Source organism: Rissa tridactyla, chromosome 3 (genome assembly GCF_028500815.1).
Source record: "Rissa tridactyla isolate bRisTri1 chromosome 3, bRisTri1.patW.cur.20221130, whole genome shotgun sequence".
Taxonomy (NCBI): domain Eukaryota; kingdom Metazoa; phylum Chordata; class Aves; order Charadriiformes; family Laridae; genus Rissa; species Rissa tridactyla.
The window spans coordinates 97,774,620-97,799,623 of record NC_071468.1 but is presented as its reverse complement, the minus strand read 5'-3'; the positions used below and the strand labels follow the sequence as shown (position 1 = coordinate 97,799,623).

Sequence of the window (25,004 nt, the reverse complement as noted above, 5' to 3'; positions counted from 1 at the left end):
ACTGCTGTGTGTGTGGTTAAGAATGTACATTTTAAGTGGAATGAGTCCATTAATCACTGCTGAAATTTGTTTTTAGGATAATCATACTGAGATGCTTGACAATTCAAATTGTCCTGTCTTTGAAACGGAGCACTTTCACGCAGTTATAGTGAAGATACAATGTACGGTTTTGAGGTATACACAACTTCATCATTCTTTTCTCACAGTCACCACTTCTCCCAGTGCTGATTGTTCATACACCCCTAAGAAATGGGGACAGTTAAAATCCCTTCAGCCAACTGATAATTGATTGTGCTTTTCTATGCTGTTTATGAAACTGAAACTGTTTCCAATTTTTCCCAGTATACCGACATTACATATTTGAGGTATAATTATGTTAATTATTAGATCATTCATTATCGTTTGATTGTTAGTTTGCCGTATTTGTGGGTTTACTGCAATAAGTCAAGCTATTTAGATGTGCAGGGTACATTTAGACCGGTGTGTTACGTTTAGACTCTTTTTACTACTTACTTAGCAGCAGCACTGAATGCCTGAACTGTAAGTGCTGCTCCCCTCACTTTTCACAGTTTTCCTGCTGAATCTATGCTGTTCCTGTTATAACAGGCCATATTTTGGTGCTCCCAGTTTCACAGTTTTATAGTAACTTGCTTTCAGTCAAATCGACATTCAAGATGTCCCCGTGGTGCATTCCTAGGCCACTTATGCGGTCTTTCCACACTCAAGTTTTCTGCATAGCATCTGCTCCTGAATCCACTTGCCATCCAGTTGCACCTCGTACTGCTTACTGCAGATGGGCTGCAGTTATTAGCTTGGTACAGAGTCAGCGTGCTGCAAGATTTTGTAATTAGTCTATTTGTCACACGACCTCTCTCAGAATAGGACTCAAGGTGTTCCTGGTGGACTGCGTCCAGCAGACAGATGCACCATTATACAAGATCCAGATCTCCAACCTGTTATCAGCGTAATGACTTGAGGATGACTCTTAAATGGGTAATAACAACACAGCCGGCCTTTTTGTTCATTCCGCCCCCCCCCCCCCCCCCCAGATTGCAGTTAATACTTCTGAGGAAGGTGCACGTATTTAACCTCGCAAATTCTCAGTAGGTCGAAAAGTAAGTTTACATCTCTGGAATATCAATTATAATGGATTTATGAAATGCTTGAACGATCAGAATCAGGCTTTTGATGAGCCTGATTGATTGTTATTTCTGATGAGCCATATTGTTATTCAACCTACGTATATATTCTCATGCAAACACACTGCATTAACAAATCACTCCCATCCTAAGCATCGTAACAGCTGTTATGATATCAAGGCTATGCAGTGTCTGCAGTAATATATTACAGAATATCAGAAATGCAAAGTTCCTGGCATCTACACTTAAAAGCTGACAGAAATAAAAATACTTTTAAGAGTAGCTATTACCCTGGAAGATAAATAGTAATAAAACTTGCTAAACAGACAAGGCGATGTAATTTATTTCATTAAAACTTACAAACACTATCAGGTACAAAAGGTATACTTCATAATTTTCATATGGAATTTTAGGTTCTTGTATTTTTTTTTAGTAGGTAAGAGAGAATGTTCTCCATTACTAGCTAAAGATGTAATCCCTATAACGATGTCTTCATATTTAAAAATCACTCAGAAATAATTAATTTTGTACACAGACATTTTTGCTTTATGCATCATTTGGACGTCAGTCTTCTCTTAGCAAATTTTTGCACAGCGAGACTTACATATGGAGGAACTGTGCCACAGCAGTCAATCTTATATTAAAATATGCTGCTGCTTAAAAGGTTGTACCAGGTGAACTGTACAATGAGGCACCTGAAAGTCTTCGTGTCAGGTTCAGTTTCGCTTTGTCAATGTACTTAATTCTTTACTGCTTATGAAGGAAGCACAGACAATGACTATTGTGAAAGCAAAACGTTCAGCTGCAGCAGGACTGAAGTGCTACGTTGCTTACCATTGGAAGGCGTATGAAAGGAAGATTGCTATGATAAAAAGCCTTGGTGCAGGGAGAGAAAACAAGGATGAAAAAAGGCAATTTTTATAGTATCGCTCAGAGAATGAATTAAATCCATGGCTTTACATTACAAACACAGTATTAAAAACTAACACGCACATATTCAGCAGCAGATGTCAGAATGCTTTAGAAAGGAGGTATCATACTGATTTATAGATATAAAATACAATATTCTACTTAATATATTTCATTCTAAAACTTCCAAGATGCAAATATTTTATTCCCATTTTGCTAAAAAAATTGGTTTTCTTCCCAATAAGTATATCTGAACAAATGTCAGAAAATGACATATTTTGCCACAATGCAGCAGGACTAACTATAGGAAGTACTAGAATGACGTCTAATTTGCTTGTAAATTATCTGTAGATCCCTTAAGTACTGATTATACGCATGGTAGAGATCTGACTTGACAGATACACGGAAATGTGCACCCGTATCTCAGAACAGAATACTTCCCTGCAGTGCACAGAGATGATCACTGTAAAATTTCATTTTTGCAAAATTGCATCTATAGATAGACAAACTTTTAAGGTGAGGAATAAGACAATTTAAGCTTTTCAGTTTGCTTTTATGGCAGGCATATGCAAAACTAACACGTGATGTCAAATGCTGAGGTACTTTACTGTTGTTTCCTTGGCAACAAACTTTTTTTTTCCTCACCTACGATAAGAAAATAAGAAGCTTGGCTAAACCTACACAAGGCAGTTCCTGTATTACACATGCTTACTCCAGAGAAAATCTTTGCTAAAACAATTGAGGTGAATGGATGCCTTTGCCAATCCTATAAGCTAAATTTGTAGGACTTGTGCCGTGTAACTACTACATTACTCACTAGTGCGCTCAGCATCGTGTGGTGCTTTGTAAGCACAACAGGCATTTAAGCAAACATTTCTGTTCTGTGTCTGATTAATGACTCACTTTTCTAAGCTAAGTACTAGTAGCTGATGAAACGATACATTTCTAAATGATGCCAAGGGAAGCTCTAAATCCCGATAGACCAGTTAGAGCTATGGGAACACAAAGTTCCTGCAAGTACTACTGCTGAAGTGTGCTTTTCTTTTTCTCTATTATGCGTTAATATCTTTCAGGTTCCTCCTGCTAGCCTCATTTGAGCAGCCCTGTAATGCTCACACACACTATTCAACAAAGCTTTCTAGGTTGTTCTTGCAGCTCAACTCCCACCAGTGAAGTAGAAATGCTCGTACGCACCCCAGTCTATGTTTTGATGGCATTACATTTTGATAGTTTCTTCAAGTAGCTTGTTGCCTCAAAACTTTCAGCAAGCCCATTTTGCTCTTCACCATGTCAACGAAACTTGCAGTGGAAAAGCAAAACATGAGAAAACTGAGCTCAAACTCCAAGACGGAAGCACAGAGACTGTGGAACAGGCATGGGCTACCCAGCAGGAGTAGAGAGCCAGCACCCAAGTTGAACAGGGATGGAGTTAGGAGTCCAAACTCAGCAGGGGGTGAAACTGGCAAGGGATGTGAAAGGAAACAAGAAGGGCTTCCAACAAGAAGACAAAAGAAAATGTGAGGCTACTCCTCAAAGGAGTGGGGACCTAGCGACAAAGGACGCGGAAAAAGCCAAAATACTCAAAGCCTTGTTTGGCTTATTTTTTACTTGGTAAAACCTGATCAAGCCTCCCTGAGCCTGGTAGCTGAGCCTTGAGGAAGTGAAACATCTACGGCAGAGGAAGAATTTTGGAGCTCATCGGCCCATCAGACATACACATGGGCAGGGCACCAGCCAGGATGCAGTGAGTGCTGAGGGAGATGCAAATATCACCATGAGACTGTTTCCTATCAATAATCTCTGAAAGGTCATGGTGATCGCAGGAAGTTCCTGATGACTGGAGGAAGGCAAAACATCATGGTTTGGATGGATGGGTCAGCCTGTGATACTAACCAGCTGTATCAGTTTGCTTTTCTTCTCTCAAATACTTTTCTGCAACTAAATCTAGCAGACAAGATTTTTCATAGAACTCTGTTGCTTATCACCATTAATCTACTGTCCTGACCACAAACCATAATTTTGTCCCAGTATCTGTTTAATTTTGGTGGTGTTAGAAGCCAGGATTACTGTCAGGGAGTGGCGAGAGCTGGGAGCCAGGGGCCAGGAGTGATCTAACATGGCTGGCAGGACAAAGGTATCTCCAGCCAGAGCCCTGCCCGCAGTGAAGCAAGCAGGACAGGCACGGGGGGAGCAGCCAGGTCAACTCCAGAGGCCAGATCACCAGGTGGGTCCACAGCGATAAGATGGGTGTTAAGGTCAAGCCTGCAAGTCAGTCTGTGGGTCAGAGTCCAGGTGCAGATCAACACGGCCGGGCAAGGCATGGATGTGATGCTGCTGCAGTGCAGTTCAGAGAGGGAGCAAGGGCAGGAGCCTCTATTATAAAGCGTGCGCCGAGCAATGCAGGAGGAAGCTCCTGCTGGAGCTTCTCAGCAGAGCTATCTTCGAGACCAGACACCAGCCCCACCTCTAGCCTGGCTCTGAGACCATGCAGAGAAACTCTCAGGAAGCGGCGGTGGCATGTGCCGAGGGCCCTGGCACATACGGTGCAACAGCTCGTCAGCAATAAACACCTGCCTGAAAGCTTTAAACTCCACAGTCAGAAATCTTCAGTGGTTTCAGCCCTTCATAGAGAGAGAGTGAGCAGCTCCACCAGTTGCTTCTTTCATTTTGGAAAACAATGACAAGTATGGCTGTATGGAAATCCTCATATTGAGATCCAATTTGCTTAAGCTGGTACCTCAAAGATTACTGATATTGCACAGACATGTTTTTTTTCTGTGTAAATACCTGGAAAAACTGAAAATAAATAATTTCACCTTATCTAAATGGAAATGTATTTTTCTGTTGAATTAGCACTTTTTATTTAATCTTTGAAGAGCTAACTTCTTGTAACTTATAACCGAATTCACGTATACAAAAAAAAAGATAGTTCAACTTTCATTTTAGTGCAGTAATGAGTAGAGCATGTTAACAAAAGTATCGATTATTAACACAACTTTAGAACAATGTACTTATGAAAGCTGTAATTTTGCCAGACCTGAAGCCATTAGTAATCCTTGCTGCCCCTGAGGAGGAGAGACTGAGGCAATCATTATTTTGAGCAATACTGGAGCAAAAGATCATAATTTTGTAAGTGAAGTCTACAGTTCTGTTTGGTTTTGTTGCAGTGGAGTTGTAATCTCTACTGCTAGCTAATTAGAGGCCTAATTAGCTAAGAAGTAACATCTAGGAGCATATGGCTAAATCCCTAAAGAGATCTCTGGTTTTCCAAAGCCTAAAATAGCTATTACTAGCCAAAGTCAAAACAGTAGATCTTAGTCTTTCAGCACGACACATATTAAGAGAAGAATGCCTAAGAATAAGTCATGTGAGCCAGAAAATTGTACTGAGAGCGGCTATGAAACCTCACTACCAAGAAATCAATTGGACCAGAAATCTGAACCTGATTCTCCTGCATCTGAAGATATGGATATTACAGCCAAGATATGGATAGTTTTTGATTCTTCTGTCCCATGAATATTTCAGTAAACAAGAAGAAAAAAAAAAAAGGAAAAAAAAAGAAAACCTTACATACCCAATCGCTCAGTGGTCATCATATTCTTTGAGGACGTGACAGATACGGGTTCAAGTATTTGCCTCATGATAGTGAAAAAGAAAGCTTAATCACTAAGCAATTAGGAAAATGTGATACAGACAAAATCTACAAATGTTTAATCCATGCCTGGCTTTGTTAGTAAGCTTGTTCTAGGTATTGAAATGCTTTTAAGATGCTTTCAAGATGAAACCTGCAAGAAGTAAGAACCAGTCTGAGATTCCCTCACTGGGACCACTTCTGGACTGGAAGCCTTCAGCCCTCTGAAGACTAAGGCACTGAGCATGACTGTGAGTATCTCAGTGAAGTCTGACAAAGCGATTGGAAAAGAATTAAGTATCTAAGACTTCGTTAATCTAGTTTCAAATTGAGATCTTCACTTACTCATATCTTGGACTGGATTTAGTCTGACAACAGTGCAGGTATGCTTTGAGGAGGACTAGAGTATAAGCAAGCTGGTGTTCTGCATATTGGTTTGAGAGTAATTAAATCAGGGAAATAGATTACTATATGATTGGAGGGATTAATTTTGGCATTGAGACACTTATATTTAGCCGTCTACACACATTATTTATAGGCATGAAAATACCCATTATGGTCAACTATGACATAAGACAGGATTCAGTTGCTTAAACATGTTTGTCACTTGCCACTGAGATGCTTTAGCATATCCAGGCCGTCCATGTGGGCCTGGCTGGTATGACAGCAACACAGGACACCTGCAGTTGGCAGCTGGAAGCTGTGAGGCATGTATGGCAGTGTGTAGCCAGAGCCTATTTTCAGGCAACTGAATAGCATCACAATGCAACACAGTCAACAGATCTAGAAAGAGAGTCACCTTATCCTGAAGTAGCCTTCTCCAAGGCTCCATTCAGTTTCCCAGATGTAGGTACCTACTGTTATTTTTTCACACCTTCTATTGCCTTGCCTTCCAAGTAAGGCAAAGGTACCTTCTAGGTTGCCTTTCACAACCTCTATTGCCATTCCAGAAAGGCACAGGTGTCCAACAGATCTTGTGCCATATCTGTGAGCCCTGTCTGGATGCTTTTGGAGACAAGTTTGACTGCCAGGGCATCTCAAACAGCACTAAGCATCTACATTTAGAAAAACTTTTCAGCTAAATAGCTTCACTGACTCTATTGACTAGATGTTCATTAACCATCATAGGAACTCACATGCAGATACTTAAATCTAGGTGCCTTGCCTTTAAAACCAGTTCCTGCCCTTGACAGTTTCTAACTCTGAACACCTTCACAAAATAAGGTGACTAGCATATCTTCAGCAAATCATTCATGCTCGTAGAGCAAGTCTGAAAATAATTCCAGAGCCATCCTGCTAAGTGCTCATCAGCTGGCTGTATCTTGTTCTTATTCAAATGGGTAACTGGAGCGAACGGTAAGTGCATGATTGAATTTTTATTGAGACGTCGTGTCACTCACGGCTGGCCGGGTGCGGAGGGCATTACTGTTGTACTGCATATCAATTCCTTCATTTCATCATGCATGACTTCTGCTTGGGTTTATATACGATAAATCCATGGCATGTATTTAAGCAGGCAACTCACTTTATTCTACCTGACATTTTAAATTATACAGATAAATATTAAAAATGCATGTTTTCTTGTGCCTACCATGAATATTGAATTTACTGGACTGTTACTGATATAGCTGAAAGTTTAGATTGCTTTTTAGGTAAAACTTTAACAGCACCTTTTATCCTTATAGGACATGACTGCTATAGATACTATTTAAAGATTTTCTCATGTTGCCACAAGGTTTAAAAAAATGATAATGGAGCAGAAAGCTTGAGGGGACCAGTGTTGCTTAAATGAATAAGAGAACACAGTGGTCACTGTGACTCAAGACAACAAGCTAGTAAGTGCCTGTGGTTGTCCTTTGAATGGTTAAAGTGAGCCCACAAATTTCCAAATAATAACTATTAAACAGTTTGTGCATTAAATCAGCAAGTCTAAGTGCATCGTCAGATAAATCCAGCACATGCATGCATGCGTGCACGTGTGCTTGAGTGTTTGTACGTAAGGTGTCTTGTCTAAGAGTCTTGAGCTAAATCATACTGTGAATTAATTTGTCTTACAATAGCAGTCAAAATACATCAAGTAACATTCTAGACTATGTAGAAAGAAAAAGATTTTTATAGTAAAAATTATTCCAAAAGTCAGTTTCTTTCCTCATGACTATGAAGATGGATTAAATAGTTACAGAATTGTTGTTACTTTTTTCTTTTCTGTCAGTTTACCATGTATTTTCAAAAATTTGCTGTATTTTTGTATCAGAACAATTGAATTTGTCATCAGAATAATATCTAGAAAGTTGACTTGTGCCGATAAACATGGCCAAAGGAAGTTGTTTGCCATTTGTTCATCAAGGAAATGGCTTTATTGCTTGACAAGTATCTCACTAAATTGAGGACAGAACGATGAAAACCTCTTTACATTTGCTATCTTATCTTCAAGAGCTGTACGTTGACAGGCAGTATGTGTAGCTATGGAATTCAGAGACTAATATATAGTCGAAGAAACCTATTTATTAACTTATTTCTTTGTGAAAAGGGTAGTAGCATTCCATTATGATGCCTTGAATTCAAGAAAAATTATTTTAATAGATTTTTATGAAAGTATGTGGCACAAACTAATCCTGCTGAAGAAAACTGCTGAGTAATTTAAAACGTATAGAAATATTGTGATGAAAACCATGCTTATTTTAGCCACTGGCAATTCTTCTCCAATACTGCCATCTATAGAATCTTTCAAATATTGCATTGCTGTCCCCTTAAATGACAGTATTATCAGGTCTGTGAAATCTAATAATTAACTAATCTGAAATTATAGGTCTTCTTCATTCCTCTGCAAAATCAAGTCAATTTTCTAGGACATAAATTTCATATGCTTAATCACAGAGTCACAGAATCACAGAATGGTAGGGGTTTGAAGGAACCTTGGAGATTTCCTAGTCCGTCCCCACTGCCAAAGCAGGTTCACCTAGAGCAGGTTGCACAGGAACGAGTTCAGGTGGGTTTTAAATATCTACAGAGACTCCACGGCCTCTCTGAGCAGCCTGTTCCAGTGCTCCGTCACCCTTAGTAAAGAAGTTTTTTCCTCATGTTCAGACAAAATGTCCTGTGTTCCAATTTGTGCCCATTGTCCCTTGTTCCATTGCCCACTGGGCACCACTGAAAAGAGTCTGGCCCCATCCTCTTGACACCCGCCCTTTAGATATTTATAAACATTGATGAGATTCCCTCTCAGTCTTCTCTTCTCCAGGCTAAACAGACCCACGTGTCTCAGCCTTTCCTGGAGAGATGCTCCAGTCCCTTGATCATCTTCATAGCCCTCCGCTGGACTCTCTCCAGTAGTTCCCTGTCACTCTTGAACCAGGGAGCCCAGAACTGGACACAGTACTCCAGATGTGGCCTCACCAGGGCAGAGTAGAGGGGGAGGATGACCTCCCTCAACCTGCTGGCCATGCTCTTTTTAATGCACCTCAGGAGACCATTGGCCTTTTTGGCCACAAGGGCACATTGCTGGCTCATGTTCAACTTGTTGTCCACCAGGAATCCCAGGTCCTTCTCCATAGAGCTGCTTTCCACCAGGTCAGCCCCTAACCTGTACCACTGCATGGGGTTATTGCTCCCCAGGTGCAGGACCCTACACTTCCCTTTGTTGAACTTCATTAGGTTCCTCTCTGCCCAACTCTCTAGCCTATCCAGGTCTCACTGAGAGAGCCTTTTGGTGTGTCAGCCACTCCTCCCAGTTTTGTATCATCAGCAAACTTGCTGAGGGTACAGGCTGTCCCCTCATCCAGGTCGATGATGACTACGTTGAATGAGACTGGACCCAATACTGACCCCTAGGGAACACCGCTAGTTACAGGCCTCCAACTGGACTCTGCACTGCTGATCACAAGCCATTCAGCAAGTTCTCAATCCACTTCACTGTCCACTCACCTAACCCACACTTCCTAAGCTTGCCTATGAGGATGTTATGGGAGACAGTGTCAAAAGCCTTCATAAGTTGAGGTAGACAACATCCACCGCTCTCCCCTCATCCACCCAGCCAATCAGTCCATCATAGAAGGCTCTCAGACTGGTCAAGCATGATTTCCCCTTGGTGAATCCATGTTGAGCACTCCCAATAAGTACCTTTTCCTCCACATCCTTAGAGAGGACATCCAGAATGAGCTGTTCCATCACCTTTCCAGAGATGGAGGTGAGGCTGACTGGCCTGTAGTTTCCTGGGTCCTCCTTCTTGCCCATTTTAAAGACGAGAGTTACATTGGCTTTCCTCCAGTCCTCGGGGATCTCTCCTGTTCTCCATGACCTTTCAAAGATGATGGGAGAGCGGCTTCACAATAACATCTGCCAGCTCCCTCAGCAACTGTGGGTACATCCCATTGGGGCCCATAGATCTGTGGGTGTCGAGTTTGCCGAAATGATCTCCACCTGATCCTCCTCCTTTCTCCAGACTTTTTGTCTTACCTCCAGGGTCTGGGATTCCTGAGGACCGGCCTTAGCATTAAAGACTGAAGCAAAGAAGGCATTCAGTAACTCTGCCTTCTCTGTATCCTCCATCACCAAGGCACCTACCTCATTCAGCAGCAGGCCCGCATTTTCCCTAGTCTTCCTTTTGCTACTGATGTACTTGAAGAAGCCCTTCTTGTTGTCCTTGACATCCCCTGCCAGATTTAATTCCCAGTGGGCCCTAGCCTTCCTCGTTGCATCTCTGCAGACTCTGACAACTTCCCTGTATTCCTCCCAAGTGGCCACTGCCTTTTTCCACATTCTGTAAACTTCCTTCTTCCATTTGAGTTTTTCCAGAAGCTCCTTGCTCATCCATGCAGGTTTCCTGCCTCCTTTGCTTGATTTCTTACTCCTAGGGGTGCACCAATCTTGAGCTTGGAGGAAGTGGTGCTTGAATATTAACCATCTCTCTTGGACCCCCCTACCTTCTAGAGCCCTAACCCATGGGATTCCTCCAAGTAAGTCTTTGAAGAGGCTAAATTTAGCTCTCCTGAAGTCCAGGATTGCAATCCTACTTTTTGCCCTGCTTCTTCTATACAGGATCCTGAACTCCACCATCTCAGGGTGCCCCCAACCTTCACACCCACAACCAGCCCTTCTTTGTTTGTTAGTACCACGTCCAGCAGCACACCTCTCCTTGCTGGGTCCTCCATCACCTGCCTCAAAAAGTTATCATCAGTGCTCTGCAGAAACCTCCCGGACTGTGTGTGCCTGTGCTGTGTTGCCTTTCCAGCAAGTATCAGGATGGTTGAAGTCCTCCATGAGAACCAGGGCCTGTGAGGCTACTTTCAGCTGTCTGTAGTAGGCCTCATCGACTTCCTCTTCCTGATCAGGTGTCCTGCAGCAAACGCTCACAACAGCGTCACCCATATTAGCCTGCCCCTTAATTCTTACCCATAAGTTCTCAACATGTTCTTCATCCACCCCTAGGCAGAACTTGATACATTCCAGTTGCTCTCTCACATAAAGAGCAACTCCACCAGCTTGTCTTGCTGGCCTCTCTTCCCTAAAAAGTACGTAGCCATCCATGACAGCATTCCAGTCATGCAAGCTATCCCACCATGTCTCTGTAATTGCAATGAAATCATGGCCCTGTGACCACACACAGATCTCTAATTCTTCCAGATTACTCCCCATGCTGCGTGCGTTGGTGTACAGGCATTTCAGAGAGGTAATCAAGCATGCAGGTTTCCCTGGAGGGGTGCAAGAGGATCCACCACAGGTAGGCACACCCTTGTTGGCCTTCTGGATTTCATTGTGGGAGGCAGCTAAGGAACATTTGACACAGTTCTTGTTGACCTAGCTTATTCCCCAGTTGGATGTGATGGCATTAGCATTGCCATTTTGGACCCCAACTCCCCAGTTCTTCAGTTTAAAGCCCACCTAGTATCTAGAGAAATTCTAGCTTATGTGGAAATATATCTCAATGCTTAACAGAATGTCAGAGGAACTCCACTGACTCCAAATTTATTGTTGTTCAAGTTTTCCACTGCCTTAAGTGATACTGTTTATCACTTAGATGAGAGACTTGATTTAATCCATCAAAACAAATGGCAATATAAAAAAGGAAAAGCTAAGACACAAATGTTTGGATGCTAGAAAACTGCTTATGGAGATGTCATATATAGTTGCTGTGTTCAGCTTTTCTCTAAACCTTCATTATTGGCCACTGCTAGAGACAGGATTACTGGCTTCACACAGAGACATTGTTCTTGCAAGAGGAATAAGCTTCTGAGATACAACTTAGTAGAGATTAGAATATAATTGCAGACAGTCACTATCAGTAACATGTCTGCATTTTTAATGTTCACATCTCTTAATAATTACTAGTTATGAAAAAGATATTGTGTTCACATATATAATAATGATGTCCTATAAATCAAACTATCTGCAGCAAAAGGGTTTTCCACTGTTGCTTCTTCCCCAGGAAGAATCACTCTTGACACTTGATCTTGGCCACTTTTTCTCACAGTAGTAATCACACTGAAGCCAGTATGTCTACAATATACTTGCAGGAGAGCTGAAACAACCAGGTCCTTAGAGGTTTCTCCCTCTTCAGACACCCTTTCAGATATCTAGTTATAAAGGTATTCAGTGGGCCAAATGGAGTAAGCTTGAATTCAGTATTCAAAGCCATACAGTAGACTCTTCCAGACAAAGAGCTGGAACCTGTTGTTGGTTTTTAACATTGTGTGTTAATGAAGTAACTACACCAAATTACATGAGAAGAGAAATTAGAGTTCTCTGGTACTTCAGTCGCAAACTTTAAGTCAAATGAACAAAATATTTTATTAACATCATATTTTGGTGTCTGGGAAAACATAACTACTTAAAAAAAAATCTAGATAAACTACTTCCCCTGAATTCCTAATCCTTGTTAAGGGAGTGCTAACTACGAATTAAGACTATGCCAGATCTTGGCAATGTTTGGTTGCCATTTATGCACTTCAGGATTTGGGCTGGTTTTCCTGTGTTGCTGTTACAATTGTGACCTTTTCAAACCAGTGGAACAGAACTGTCATGAACAGTCTTAGAAATAGTCTGAGTCTGGATGCAATGTTAGCATTAAGTAAAAAAGACTCCTGCATAAATTTTCCATTTCCTTCCCATTTCATTACATCCACTTTTATTTCTGGCAGTATAACTTAATAATTGTTTTGTTTGTTTACATCAGTGTTATCTCTAGAAACTTAACACACTTGAAGAACCAGCCTGTCTTACGACCGTTAATGGGTTTGGCCAACACAGTTACACCCAAGACGCGGAGCTTTAAACTATTCTAAAACGAATGTATTACTTTGCCTTGCCTGACAAGGCTTTGTTCCTTGGACCCATTCAGATCTAATTTCCAACTTCTCTTCCTACTGCTCCTTATGGATGCTTGCCTTTCCAAAGTAGGTGTCAAATTTCATAGATATCTTCCTACTGCACTTCAGTCACCAGTGTGCTGCCTACCTGTGAATTCAGGCCGTATCAGCCATTAAAACTGTGTTCTTTAACTGATCTTGCTCTCCCTGGGTTTACTCTTGCTCTCAGTTTTCCAACTACTAAACACTTGTCAGTGCAGCTCTGACTTCTAAAGCTTAATCATAAAGTACTTTATCTCTGTGCTGATAGTCATTGCATCCTTGGTGGTTTCAGTTGCTGCTCTAAGCAGGACACATCACATTACTCTTTAAGAACAGTTACATCCTCATCCGCACGTACACTTTTGTCTCTTATGTACGTAGTTCATAAAGAACCACAAACATTTTTAGTGTCTGCCAGGCAAATTAGTGCCTCATTATTGACAGTTTATGTTTAAGTACCCTTAATATTTGTGGTCAGAGTACTCTTCCTTATTATTGTGGTTCTACCCCTACTGCCCCATTTACTCACTTTACCTGACCTGTTCTTGCGCAATCCATACTGTTGTACTGTATTTACCAGTTCAGTAAAGCCCTATTTGTTCTTACTCTTTGTTATCCTGTGCTTTTTTGCCTCATAAATCTCTTCTGTCTTTTTCTCACACTTCTTTCCTTCTTTCTTGCACATTCGTTAGTCTTCATCATTTAATTTCCCTTCGTTCTCTCCTGGTCCCTTGGGCTGTTCATTGCTCTCTGTCTCTTTTTCTTTTGGCTCCAATAACCACCATCAATCCAGAGATGAGATATTCAATCTTGATAAGCAGCTGTTTTTTAGCAATTTGCCATCCACTAAAAGTGCAAACTGTGCTTTGAAAAATCTCATGATAATTCATTATTCTGCCAGAGTAAGGTGAAAAGCAGGGCAAAGAGTTTGGTCAGGACCCATAGTCCCTATTCATAAAAAGAAAGCTTTTAAATAAAACAGAGAGAAACCCTCTAATGTGTTTACCAGGAGGAGGAATTACTAAAAGGATGACAATCTACAAGAAATACAATTTTCTGTTGCTCAGATATAAGCTATTTGTACCGGTAATAGTGGCCATCATAAGAAGATCCAAATCTATTCTGAAAACAGAACACGGGAGCGTTTACCTGATTAATCACCTGTTTTATGCGCACATGTCTTGGTGATCAGTGTCCTGAATCCAGATGGCGTTACTTTTGAAAACATCACTTGAAATGAGAATTCAAAGTTGAAAAGTTCATACAAAGAGCCCTGAAAAGCTGTTGTAGCAGAGGCAATAGAGCAAGCCCATTCTTACATGGAATAAAGAATTTAACAATGGCTTTCCAGAAGCTATATTCTCTTTGATTTGAGCCTACCAATTGCAAGTGCTTTCTGTGATGGGATTTTAAAACTGTATCAATCTATAGGCTGGGACTGCAAATTAGGTCAAATGCAGTTCAGCTTGTCAGTTTTGTGCTTGCAACTCGTTCTGTAGGCACACCAAGGGAGGCTGGACCTTGGCAGGCAGTTTGACGAGGGAGCTATTTAACAGAAACTGGAGTTGTCCAAAAGACGTAAAGAGAGATTCTCGAAGGGAAAACATAAGCTTGTACAATATTAACTAGAATCTAAGAGCTGTGGAATAGAGAGTGCGGAGTGTACTACACCCCTTGCACAGAGAGGCACTTCAGACACTTACAGGTCAAGCCCCTGAGCTTGTAGCACCTGTGTATCCACATTGTCGAATATGCGTTGGTGCAATCTCTCAGAGAAGAGAACAGACAGATAAAGGATTCCTATACTTGAGGGTAAGAAATGCAAAACCGGCAAACTGAGGACATACTTTGAGGGTGACGTGTTGGAAGACAGCCAAAGGAGAACAGACACTTGAAGATCATTACAGTGATGTTTGCATCTTTTATCATCATTCTCAGTACGTGCCTACCCAATAGCTGGTGAAGTCAACAGGAACCTCTCCATTAGCGTCAGCAGAAATTGGATAAGGTCCCAGGTGCTTCCTACTTCTGAAGCGTACTCAGAAGTGTACTACTGAGGTCTTAAGTGTATTTCTCGACATACTTCATCATGGTGAGCTTTGGAATTGAACTGAGCACTATAACGCTGCTCTGCAATGCTTCCTGTCCCCTCAGTCTCTGACAATGCCGCACTGCTCATGAATTTGGTTGACTGATTTCAAAGAACTGAAGGAACAAATGGTGTTAAAAATAAGCGGAGTCAGAAAACACTAACAATTCATAGCTTTAAATTACTTGATTTTTCCAACAGAAAGAAGCACCACTTCCTTAAATAAAATCTGTTTTGTGCTTTGTGTCTCTATGTCACATTTCATTGATATATTACAAAATACTGTGTTTTTTATTATCACATAACTCTACGTACGGCGTACTACCCATTTGACATACCTTGTTCACAATATGTACCCGTTGTTCCAAGGGGACAGTGACATGTGTAGCCCTTAGGCAGCGGCACGCAGGTACCACCTTGCTTACACAGATGTGGAGGATGGTGCTCTGGTTCACAGACTGACACTGTTTCTGTGCAAAATGCACCTTTCCACCCAGTGAGGCAGTCACAGCTGTGGCGGGTAAGTGAAAGGAAAGAATGCAACATTATTACCTAAAGAAACCAAATGTCAGTAGCAATATAACAAAGATTTTCAAGTTTGGATACCTATATTAAGTCATTTGATCCAGAATGGTTAAAAGAAAAGTGTAGTAACAAAACTTCTCATTTAACTTTTTGATATGTTTATTTTATTGTAAAAGAAAACCGTACCTAGTAGGAAACATTTTATTTTCAATCTTAGAACTACAATATTAGCACCCGTAAAAAAAAAAATAAAAAAAAAATAAAAAAGGCAGCTTGTAGCTTTTTTGTGTCTTGCTCTACAAATAACTCAAAAAGACTTTGGCTTCATAAACTAGGAGGAGTCAAAGCGGACATTAAAAGGGAAAGGAAAGCAGTGAAGAGCAGCCATAAAAATAAAAACAGATGGTAGTATCAGGGAACTGCTAACAATTCCAAATTTTAGCTAGTAACAGGAGTCTGTCAGCAACTGCCTTTCACTTAGACATTATTCATTTGCTAAATTCTTATAATCGGCACATTAGAGGTAGGTTTGGTGAAGCACTTGATGGAAAAAAGGATAGTGGATTTGACCATGAAAGAGGTGGCAATCAGTGTTATGTATCTATGATTGGAAATCTATGCCATAAGCAAATTCTCTAAACGGACTGAATCGTTGGAATTGTTAGTGTCCACTACTCCTTATGCCTTTCTTCCATCCAGGCCAGGAGAATATAAGAAAAAAAATCACATTAACCTGTAAATCTAAAATTAGTATGAATTTTATACAAATTGTTAAATACAATTGATGCTAAAATTCCCTCCTTACTAAAAAGTTCCAAAATAGTTAAAATGAAACATGCTAAACTATTTTTGTTTTAGGATTTAGTGACACTTTATGACGGAAAAATTATTCCCCTGAATAAAAGCACTTACTGGCTTTTCCTGGAAGTTCTGTCTCTCAAGGCTAAGAATGAAACTTCGTCTACTTTGATTGATTCTTAGTCCATGTCCTTTTCTGTACGTGCAAAATCTTGAATTTTTCTTCAGACTCACTGAGTTACACTTTCTCCATTAATCAGCCCACTGTTTCTGGGCAAAGCATAATAAGGAATGTGTGAAACTCTGCTGTTTCACCAAACCTTGAGATCAGACCACAACATGTAAAGAAAGCACAGCCAAGCAGCCCTTCAGAGTGATATTTGGAATGAAGGGGAAAAGAGGACAGGACCTTGGAAAAGCAAAAGCACCTCAATTCATCAAAGACAGCATCAGAATGCTTTCTGTCTCAGCTATAAATGTTATGCTTTGATGCACGAAAGCTTCTGATAAGGGGAAGTAATTTAACTCCCTGTGAGCAAACAGAAATATCCATTTCTTGGGCTATGAAGAAGGGTATTTGGAGCTGAAGGTACTGCTGTTGCGCAGCACACACAAAGGTTCCTCCCTTTCCCCTTGCTTGTGTCTGCATATGTCTGTTTAAGTTTCTTTTCATTCTTGTCTTTTAGGACCTAATAAAAGCTAGGTTTTTAAATGAGTTGAAAATCATTTGCACAGAGCTGAACATGTTTGCTGTGGTCTACAGTGGCAAAGGTCTATGAATAGATGCAACCTCTCCCACTTGACACTCCCAAACAAGTTGGACTGGGATTGAGAAATTTAGATCTAAAATTTCCTAAACTACAGATACAAGGGAAGAGGCAGCATTTCAAATCCTTGCCATCATGTGGCCTGCCATGCTGGTCTAGTTTTCTCTGTTTTCTTGGTTGTGGTTGCTTGTTGTTTTTCCAGACCAGGAGGACCCAGTGGCTTGCAACATCTCTAGTGCCTTGACTCTCAGGGATTTAAAGACCCATTTAGAATCACTGAATATCTCAAGTTGGAAGGGACCCATAATCATTGTCGAGTCCAATTCCCTGCTCCTCGCAGATCATATGACTAAAAGCATCATCCAGACGCTCCTTGAATTCCTTTAGATATAAGAGGTGAGATTCATTCTGAGATCAAGACACGTAATTTTATGTTACGTTGGGAGACCAGATGGCCTCTAGTTGCCTTTCTAGAGGTATGTGGGAGAGGCAGCTTGAGACCAGGGAGACAAGATTCTGACAGACCACTGAATGCTCAAGTTTAGGCAATGGGATCTTTGAGTAGGTGCCCGAGCTCATGCTAATCAGAAGCGATCCAGCTGAAAGAGTCAGGGGAACTGGAGCACCATCCATCCCACAAACCAATACATGCATGACTCTAATGATGAGGTGCTGCATTCAATTGTCTCAACACAGGCATTTAGTGCCATCTGACGTGCCATGGTGTATCTGAGAGATCTGTGTGAAACTACCAGATAAGAAGGAAGAACTGCAGACTTGTTCTAGACACCCTACGAAGACCATAAAAGTTATCCCAGGATCTGTGCCATACAATGTCAAGGTTTAAACACCTGGAGACACCCTAAGTTTATGTGTTGTAGGAGCTAAATCTCACTGCAAGATACTTTCCTATTTTCAGGGTTTTTGAAGAACGTGGATTAAATTGATTCTTCTGTGCTCCAGCTTTTGAGTTTCTCAAGAGCAAGTGCCAAAACATCTCTGACTTTTTCTCTAACAGATTTTTACGTGGAGAAAGGATAGTAAGGCTTTCATATACAACTTTGATAGCGTGTCCGAGAGGAAACTGGATAATCTTGAATACCCTAGTTTTGCAAAGGATTCTTAATTGGATGCACTTCATAGAATATACATGGCAAAGTCAGCCAGTGCAGGAAGCAAGAACTCTCAAATTCACAGCTCCCAGAGAAATACAACAAAAGACACCACTTCATGTGCTGTAATTTTTGTATATAGGAAGTTCAAGTATGGTTTAATTTAATCCCTTTTTCTTGTTTATTTCTTGTCAAATGCTTCATAGTGTCATGCAGTGTTCACAGAATGGCTTTCCAGGCTCAAATTCCCTTACCAAAGCCAAACTGAACTTTCAAATAAGTAACACGGTTTCTAAACAAGTAAAGACAACAAGTTTATGTCACTGTTGATTACAGACCAAAACCTGAAATTTATTATAAAAGAATTCAGGCAACATTTTAAAAAAATCATGAAAAGTAATTTCATTTGATAAACTATATAAGCAATATGTTTGTATGCTACTAAACAAAATCCTAATCAAACCAGAAGCATTTCTTAAACCTTACAGGGAAATAACTGAAGGTCCTAAAGGATTTTTGTGAAGGAACTGGAAAGTTAGCTTACATCCAATGTGGTTTTCTAAGCTAAACAAAGAGCATTCTTACATTAAACATAGAAAATATCACGTTTAAAATGTGATGCTCACTGATAGCAAACCTGCAACTTCCTAGAGTTAGCAAATGTGGTGTCATATCAATAAAATAATCTTATAGTAGTAAAGGAGGGATTCAGCTCTGCAAACTCAAACATTTGAATTTAGGTGTCTACGTGTAAGATGTGCATATACTCAATGGAGATCAGAGGCTCAATTAATTTACCTAATTAGTTAGACCAACTGACACCAGGCAGAGGTTTAGTGCCATCTGAAACTCCCTAGGGTATCTCATCTGGCCTCTGACTACTATTCCAGGAGGAACTGTCACATTTGTCAACATCGTATGAGTAACTCAGATACTGCAGGACATCTCAAATTCATATTGGTCTCTATTGGCCACATCAGCCTACCCAAAGTACTGGTCATTTCTGGATATAGTTCTTAAATTTTTATTGTATTGGAACTGAAAGATGCTAAGCAGTGGAGGAGAGCTCTAAATAAAAGTGGCTTTAAATATAGGCAGTAGAAAACTAGAACATTAATGAAAAACAGTCTATCTTCAGGCTAGAAGGTAAAACTGTAGTCTGAAGAAATTAAGACTGGAAGGAAATTAACTATATTTAAACAAAGAACACAATGGAATGCTGCAAAAGTGTCCTATTAAATAAGCCAAATTGGATGACAATTTTTAGATCTCAGATCCACCCCCAGAAGTAGAAAATTTTATTAAACTATTCCACAAGAATTAGAGAAATGCCTTTTCCCTTACAAACTATAAAAGTATGTCTTTGCATTAAAGATTGGTTCTGTCCTTGCACTGAAAATTGGTTCTAATCGAATCTAATGTAATAATGAAACTACAGCAGCTCATTTTATGGGGTATCCCTCTACCATCTAGGGATATGATTTCCTAAACTTAAGTGGCTAGTGGTATTTGAAAGCTATAGAGTACTGAGAAATCCACATGAGGGTTGGAGACATGACAGAAGACTTATGCAAGTCCTAAGCTCTTCTGAAGCAGCAGCCGAAGGCCAAATGGCCTACCCAGGCGTATCTAAAGTGACACTACATCCTTACATTTAGCAAACTGAATCCTGCCCATTATGTCTGATGTTCTGTTCAAAGTGCACAGAAGGCATACTTTTACTTCAGCAACAAGCAATAGCCATAATGCACCATGGACAATCTTGTTATATCTAATTTTCTACTTTGTATGATTTTGTGCCATGAATAAAATAATGGGGGATATTATTGTCCCTTGAATATAAGATTCTTCATTTTATTATTCAAATATTTCCTCTTATTTTGTTAAGACATAGTAGCTGTGCTCATAGTAGTGTGCTGGGCAGAATGTAAAGTTTAATGCTGTATATTTCTGCTTCTATTTAAATCAAAGCATTATCCCTATAGCAACTGAATATACAGCTTAACAGCATTGCACACTTTCTGGCAGGGTGGTGAAAGCAAGATATAAAAATAGCCCAAAACAACAACAAAAACCTCTGAAGAGATCTCATTTCAGTAGAAAAAATATATAAACTCAAATCCAGTTCCCTCAAGGACTCTGCTCTTGAAAAGAACACCGGTGATTTGAAAACAGAAAGAAGTTCTCTCTGAGAAAATGTGAGACCGTATTGACAGCTACTGTACATTGACAAAAATGATATACATGCTACATCCACACCTCTTTGGCAATGTTTCACTTTTAGTGTGAGAAAAAAAGGTGGCCATTACTGGTACATGCATGCTCATATACATAGTCTGTGAAGATCTATCTGTCCTGAAATATGAGGAGAGGAATACATTTCAGTAGTAGTGCACTAAAAATTAAAAACAAACAAACAAACAAAACCCAGAAAAAACCAAATTACAATAACAATCCCTAAACAAATCTGGAATACAAATTATGAAACTATAATGATGAAAAAGAACTTTGCCTCTAATATCAAGCTTCCAATGTAACTGTGTCACCAGCTGCCACTCTAGCCTGCCACCTGCTTTCCAAATGTTCTCTAGATCTTGCTGCTGGTGGCTCTGTGTACCTTATAGACATGAAGATGACTTAGCGCAGCTGGGGTAAGTTGTGGAAGCAAGGATTTAGTGTGGTGTAGGTGGGCAGATGGGAGCTGCATGCTTCAGCCTACATGCCTGATATATTTTTTTCCTTGAAGTTTTGGGTTTGTATTTTAGTACAGCCTTACTAGCTTTAGAAGCACTAGTTTTGTACAGGTTTTCTTACAGATGAAGATCTGTCTCAGGGGCAGTGAAACCAATTACCATATAATTCTCTCTCCAACACACAGTTAGTAGAATGCTTTTCGCTTGACAGGTATGCAAAAACCTTTTCTTTGTAGCACACAGAAGGACATGTCTTTGTTGTTTTGAAGAAGAATCATACACAGAGGCTCCACAGTGCAAAGCCTGTTTTTTTCTTCTAATCTGTTATGCTGTCTGCAGTGTTTTCAGTCCATGTCTTCAGATGTTTTAAATCAGCACTTTACTCTTTTTTAAAAAATTATGCAAATACATGTAAATAAATGAAGACATGTGGAAGCACGAGGGGAAGCAAGTATAATTAATCTTGGCAGATACTTTCAAAATCAAAAGTGCTCCTCAGCAAAGGTTTTACAGCTGTGTTATAAAGTGTTTGAAAACAAGATTTATTACAATGGAAGTGTTGGCACACAACAGCAATTTGGAACTACAAATATACTTCCTTCTTGTATTCTTCCTTCTTGCCTTACAGTCTGGAGACTAAGATCCATCTACACTTAGTGATAAGGCACGAAAGACCACAGACTCGTCTTCTGGGCCAGATCTTCTTGCCATCGCTTATTATCCCACAGATCAGCCCTGTGAACAGCTTGTATGATGCATGGACGTAGTTTGAGCAATTTACCACGGGATCCTTACTAACACACCTTGTTTTGTTTGAAATGGGTTAAGAAGGTCTTACATGAGCAGGCCAGCCAGCAGATATGGAACGGCAATGGTGAACGAACAGTCCAGAATGGCATGAAGAGTGACCAGGGAAGGTGCATTTGAGAATCAGGAAGGTATCTACAGAAATCACAACTGGAGGCACAGAGAACTGTGTGTATTAGGGAGAGACTGAGCAGGAAAGAAGGATGCACAGGTGCCAGGTAAGGGAGTTCCTAAGGATTTAAACTGGCTCAGAACTTCCTGATGTTGGGCAGTCTGTGGTTTACTCCAGAAAGGGGTTCTTAGATGAAAATACTAATTTCCAGGAAACAGAAGTCATCTATTTTCGCCCCATCAGCCACGTTCAGACATTAAGACAGTCAAGCTCTCCTCTTTGCTATTTGTTAGAATCATAGGATCATAGGGTTGGAAGGGACCTCTGGAGATCATCTAGTCCAATCCCCCTGCCAGAGCAGGGTCACCTAGAGCAGGTTACACAGGAACGCATCCAGGCGGGTTTGGAATGTCTCCAGAGTTGGAGACTCCACCACCTCTCTGGGCAGCCTGTTCCAGGGCTCTGCCACACTCAAAGGAAAGAAGTTCCTCCTCATGTTTAGGTGGAACTTCCTATGGTCAAGTTTGTGCCCATTGCCTCCTGTCCTGTCCCCGGGCTCCACTGAAAAGAGCCTGGCCCCATCCTCCTGACACCCACCCTTTAAGTATTTATAAGCGTTGATAAGGTCCTCCCTCAGCCGTCTTTTTTCCAGACTGAAGAGACCCAAATCCCTCAGTCTTTCTTCAGGAGAGGTGTTCCAGTCCCCTAATCGTCTTGGTAGCCCTTTGCTGCACCCTCTCCAGCAGTTCCCTGTCCTTCTTGAACCGGGGAGCCCAGAACTGCACACAGTACTCCAGGTGCGGCCTCACCAAGGCAGAGTAGAGGGGGAGGATGACCTCCCTCGACCTGCTGGCCACACTCTTCTTGATGCACCCCAGGATGCCATTGGCCTTTTTGGCCATAAGGGCACATTGCTGGCTCATGGTCATCCTGTTGTCCACCAGGACTCCCAGGTCCCTTTCCACTGAGCTGCTCTCCAGCAGGTCAGCCCCCAACCTGTACTGGTGCATGGGGTTATTCCTCCCCAGGTGCAGCACCCTACACTTGCCCTTGTTGAATTTCATAAGGTTCCTCTTTGCCCAGATCTCCAACCTGTTCTCAGAGAACCTTGTTCTCTGCTAGCTAGGCTGCTCACTTAGTTTTTGAAAAATATCATTCTTAAATATGCATTTTGCAGTAATTCTGGATGCCAGTGACTTCAGTGGAGAAGAACCAGTCCATAAAATTTCTTTAAAAAGGTTCCCAGGAAGCATCCTACCATAATTTTAATATTTTAGTTTTGATTTTATTAATGTAAGATTAAAATTCTCTGTGTAACTGAATGAGCCCTTCAGCAGTTTTGTTTCTTTGTTTCTAATAAGATGATAAGTTCCTGGAGACTTCTGTTGTCAAGCCACTAAATTACCACAGTTATTAGTCTAGAGATCAGTCTATGCCATAGTCTACAAAAAAATATATACTTACTAAACAGTAGAGCCACTTTCTATGCACTTCCCACCATTTCTGCATTTTATTAAACTACATGGGGAATCTTTACATTGTCCAACACTGCGACCAGAATTGGGATGACCTTCTGGAGTCCCTGGTGATTTAAACTCTTGATTCATGCCAGTGCGAACTTGAATATCAAAAATGCAACCTCAAAAGTAGAAAGAAAAAAAATAAATGAAGTTTAAAACAGATAAAGTAAGTCAAAACAAATCAAACAACAGGACAGTGTCAACCCTCAACGAACAGGTTCCACCAGGACGTCTTCAGTGGATGGGCAACCATACCATTTACATGAGTTAAAGGTATGCCGGCTACTTTCTGTTCAAGCATATGAGTGGATGATTCTAAGTTCCTTCATTTAATGAGGTAAACCAATAGAAGTCATTTCTCAAGGAACAGACAGAATACAAACTCAGCGACTAAGGAATGACTAGATGTAATTTTGTGTTTACATACGCATGCTCTTACAGGAATGCATTTATATCAGATAAAAGCAGTCAAAAAAAAAATCCAGAAAAAAAGAGAATAGACACCAAGAAGTCTGCTTCCAGAGAAGTTTCTCCAGAGAACACTGACTAATATAATGTAGGCAGAGAACGTGGACTTGAATTTCCTTAAGTTGAAAAGAACACATTCAGGGAAAGACACAGATACCCCCCTTCTTAAGTGAGTGCTTCTGTCCCTGGTTGATACAGATCATGTTGCACATGACCACATTTTAAAGTAGGTGTAGGCTGCTCCTTTAGGCCCATATTCTTGGAAAATAATTCAGAAGTTTAATGTATACTAGTAAGGTAAATACTTCCAGGGCCTGTTACTTAGTCTTGTGGGCAAGCAACCTGGTGTAGTCACAATTATATTACCAAATTTTTATTACCTTCCAGAACATCTGCATCCAGCCTATAGATGGGAAATGGTCCCTAGATTATGTTAAATCCCTAAATACATGAAAGACTTGTTTGGAAAAACTATAGTTGTAACAGACCAAATATTTGTTAGGGACCATTGTAAGAATTTATTTGTAGAGATGATTGAGTGCCAGTGCCTGGATCTATGTCCTGACATTCTTTTAATTTCCTAAGTGTATCCCAAGTGAAAAGAGGAGCTGAAGCTTCAGAGTGAAGCAGAGATGTTGCCTGCTTGCTACCTTCAGGCAGCTCCTGCAAGCCTGTGGGCTTTCTGGGGATTACCTCTTTGGAGAGTCTTTGCTCTTCCTAGTGACTGCACAGGAATCTTAGCCTTATGGGTCTAACTTAATTGATCAGTATTTCTGAATCACATTTCCAGATCCACATGTCTATTTATGTACTGCAAAGGTGAAGATTATGCCATATATTATATCTATTTGCATCAAACCCTAAGTAACTTTTCAAAATATACATGAACATCCCCGTGATTTAGAGTCATATTTAAAGGTAGCCTTAAGGATTTTTGAAATGTCATCCAGGTCTTTACATAAATATATACAATTTTAAACTAAAAATCAGGTTTTAAACCACTTCCGTTAAACCAGTACAGTAATGTATTTGGAAATGTTTATACTTTTCTAAACCTGGTTTACACAATTTAGCTGAGATATCGTGAA

General features: G+C 40.5%; 1 protein-coding gene across 1 annotated transcript in view; it reads right to left on the bottom strand.

Moving 5' to 3' along the window:
* Window positions 1-25,004, bottom strand: part of EYS (eyes shut homolog) — an 874,211-nt gene that overhangs the window by 14,041 nt on the left and 835,166 nt on the right. The window contains exons 46-47 of the mRNA XM_054197017.1: window positions 23,393-23,567; window positions 15,453-15,625 (exon numbers count right to left, since the gene is read on the bottom strand). Of these exons, the coding sequence (XP_054052992.1) occupies window positions 15,453-15,625; window positions 23,393-23,567 (348 nt within the window). The remainder of the gene's footprint in view (window positions 1-15,452; window positions 15,626-23,392; window positions 23,568-25,004) is intronic.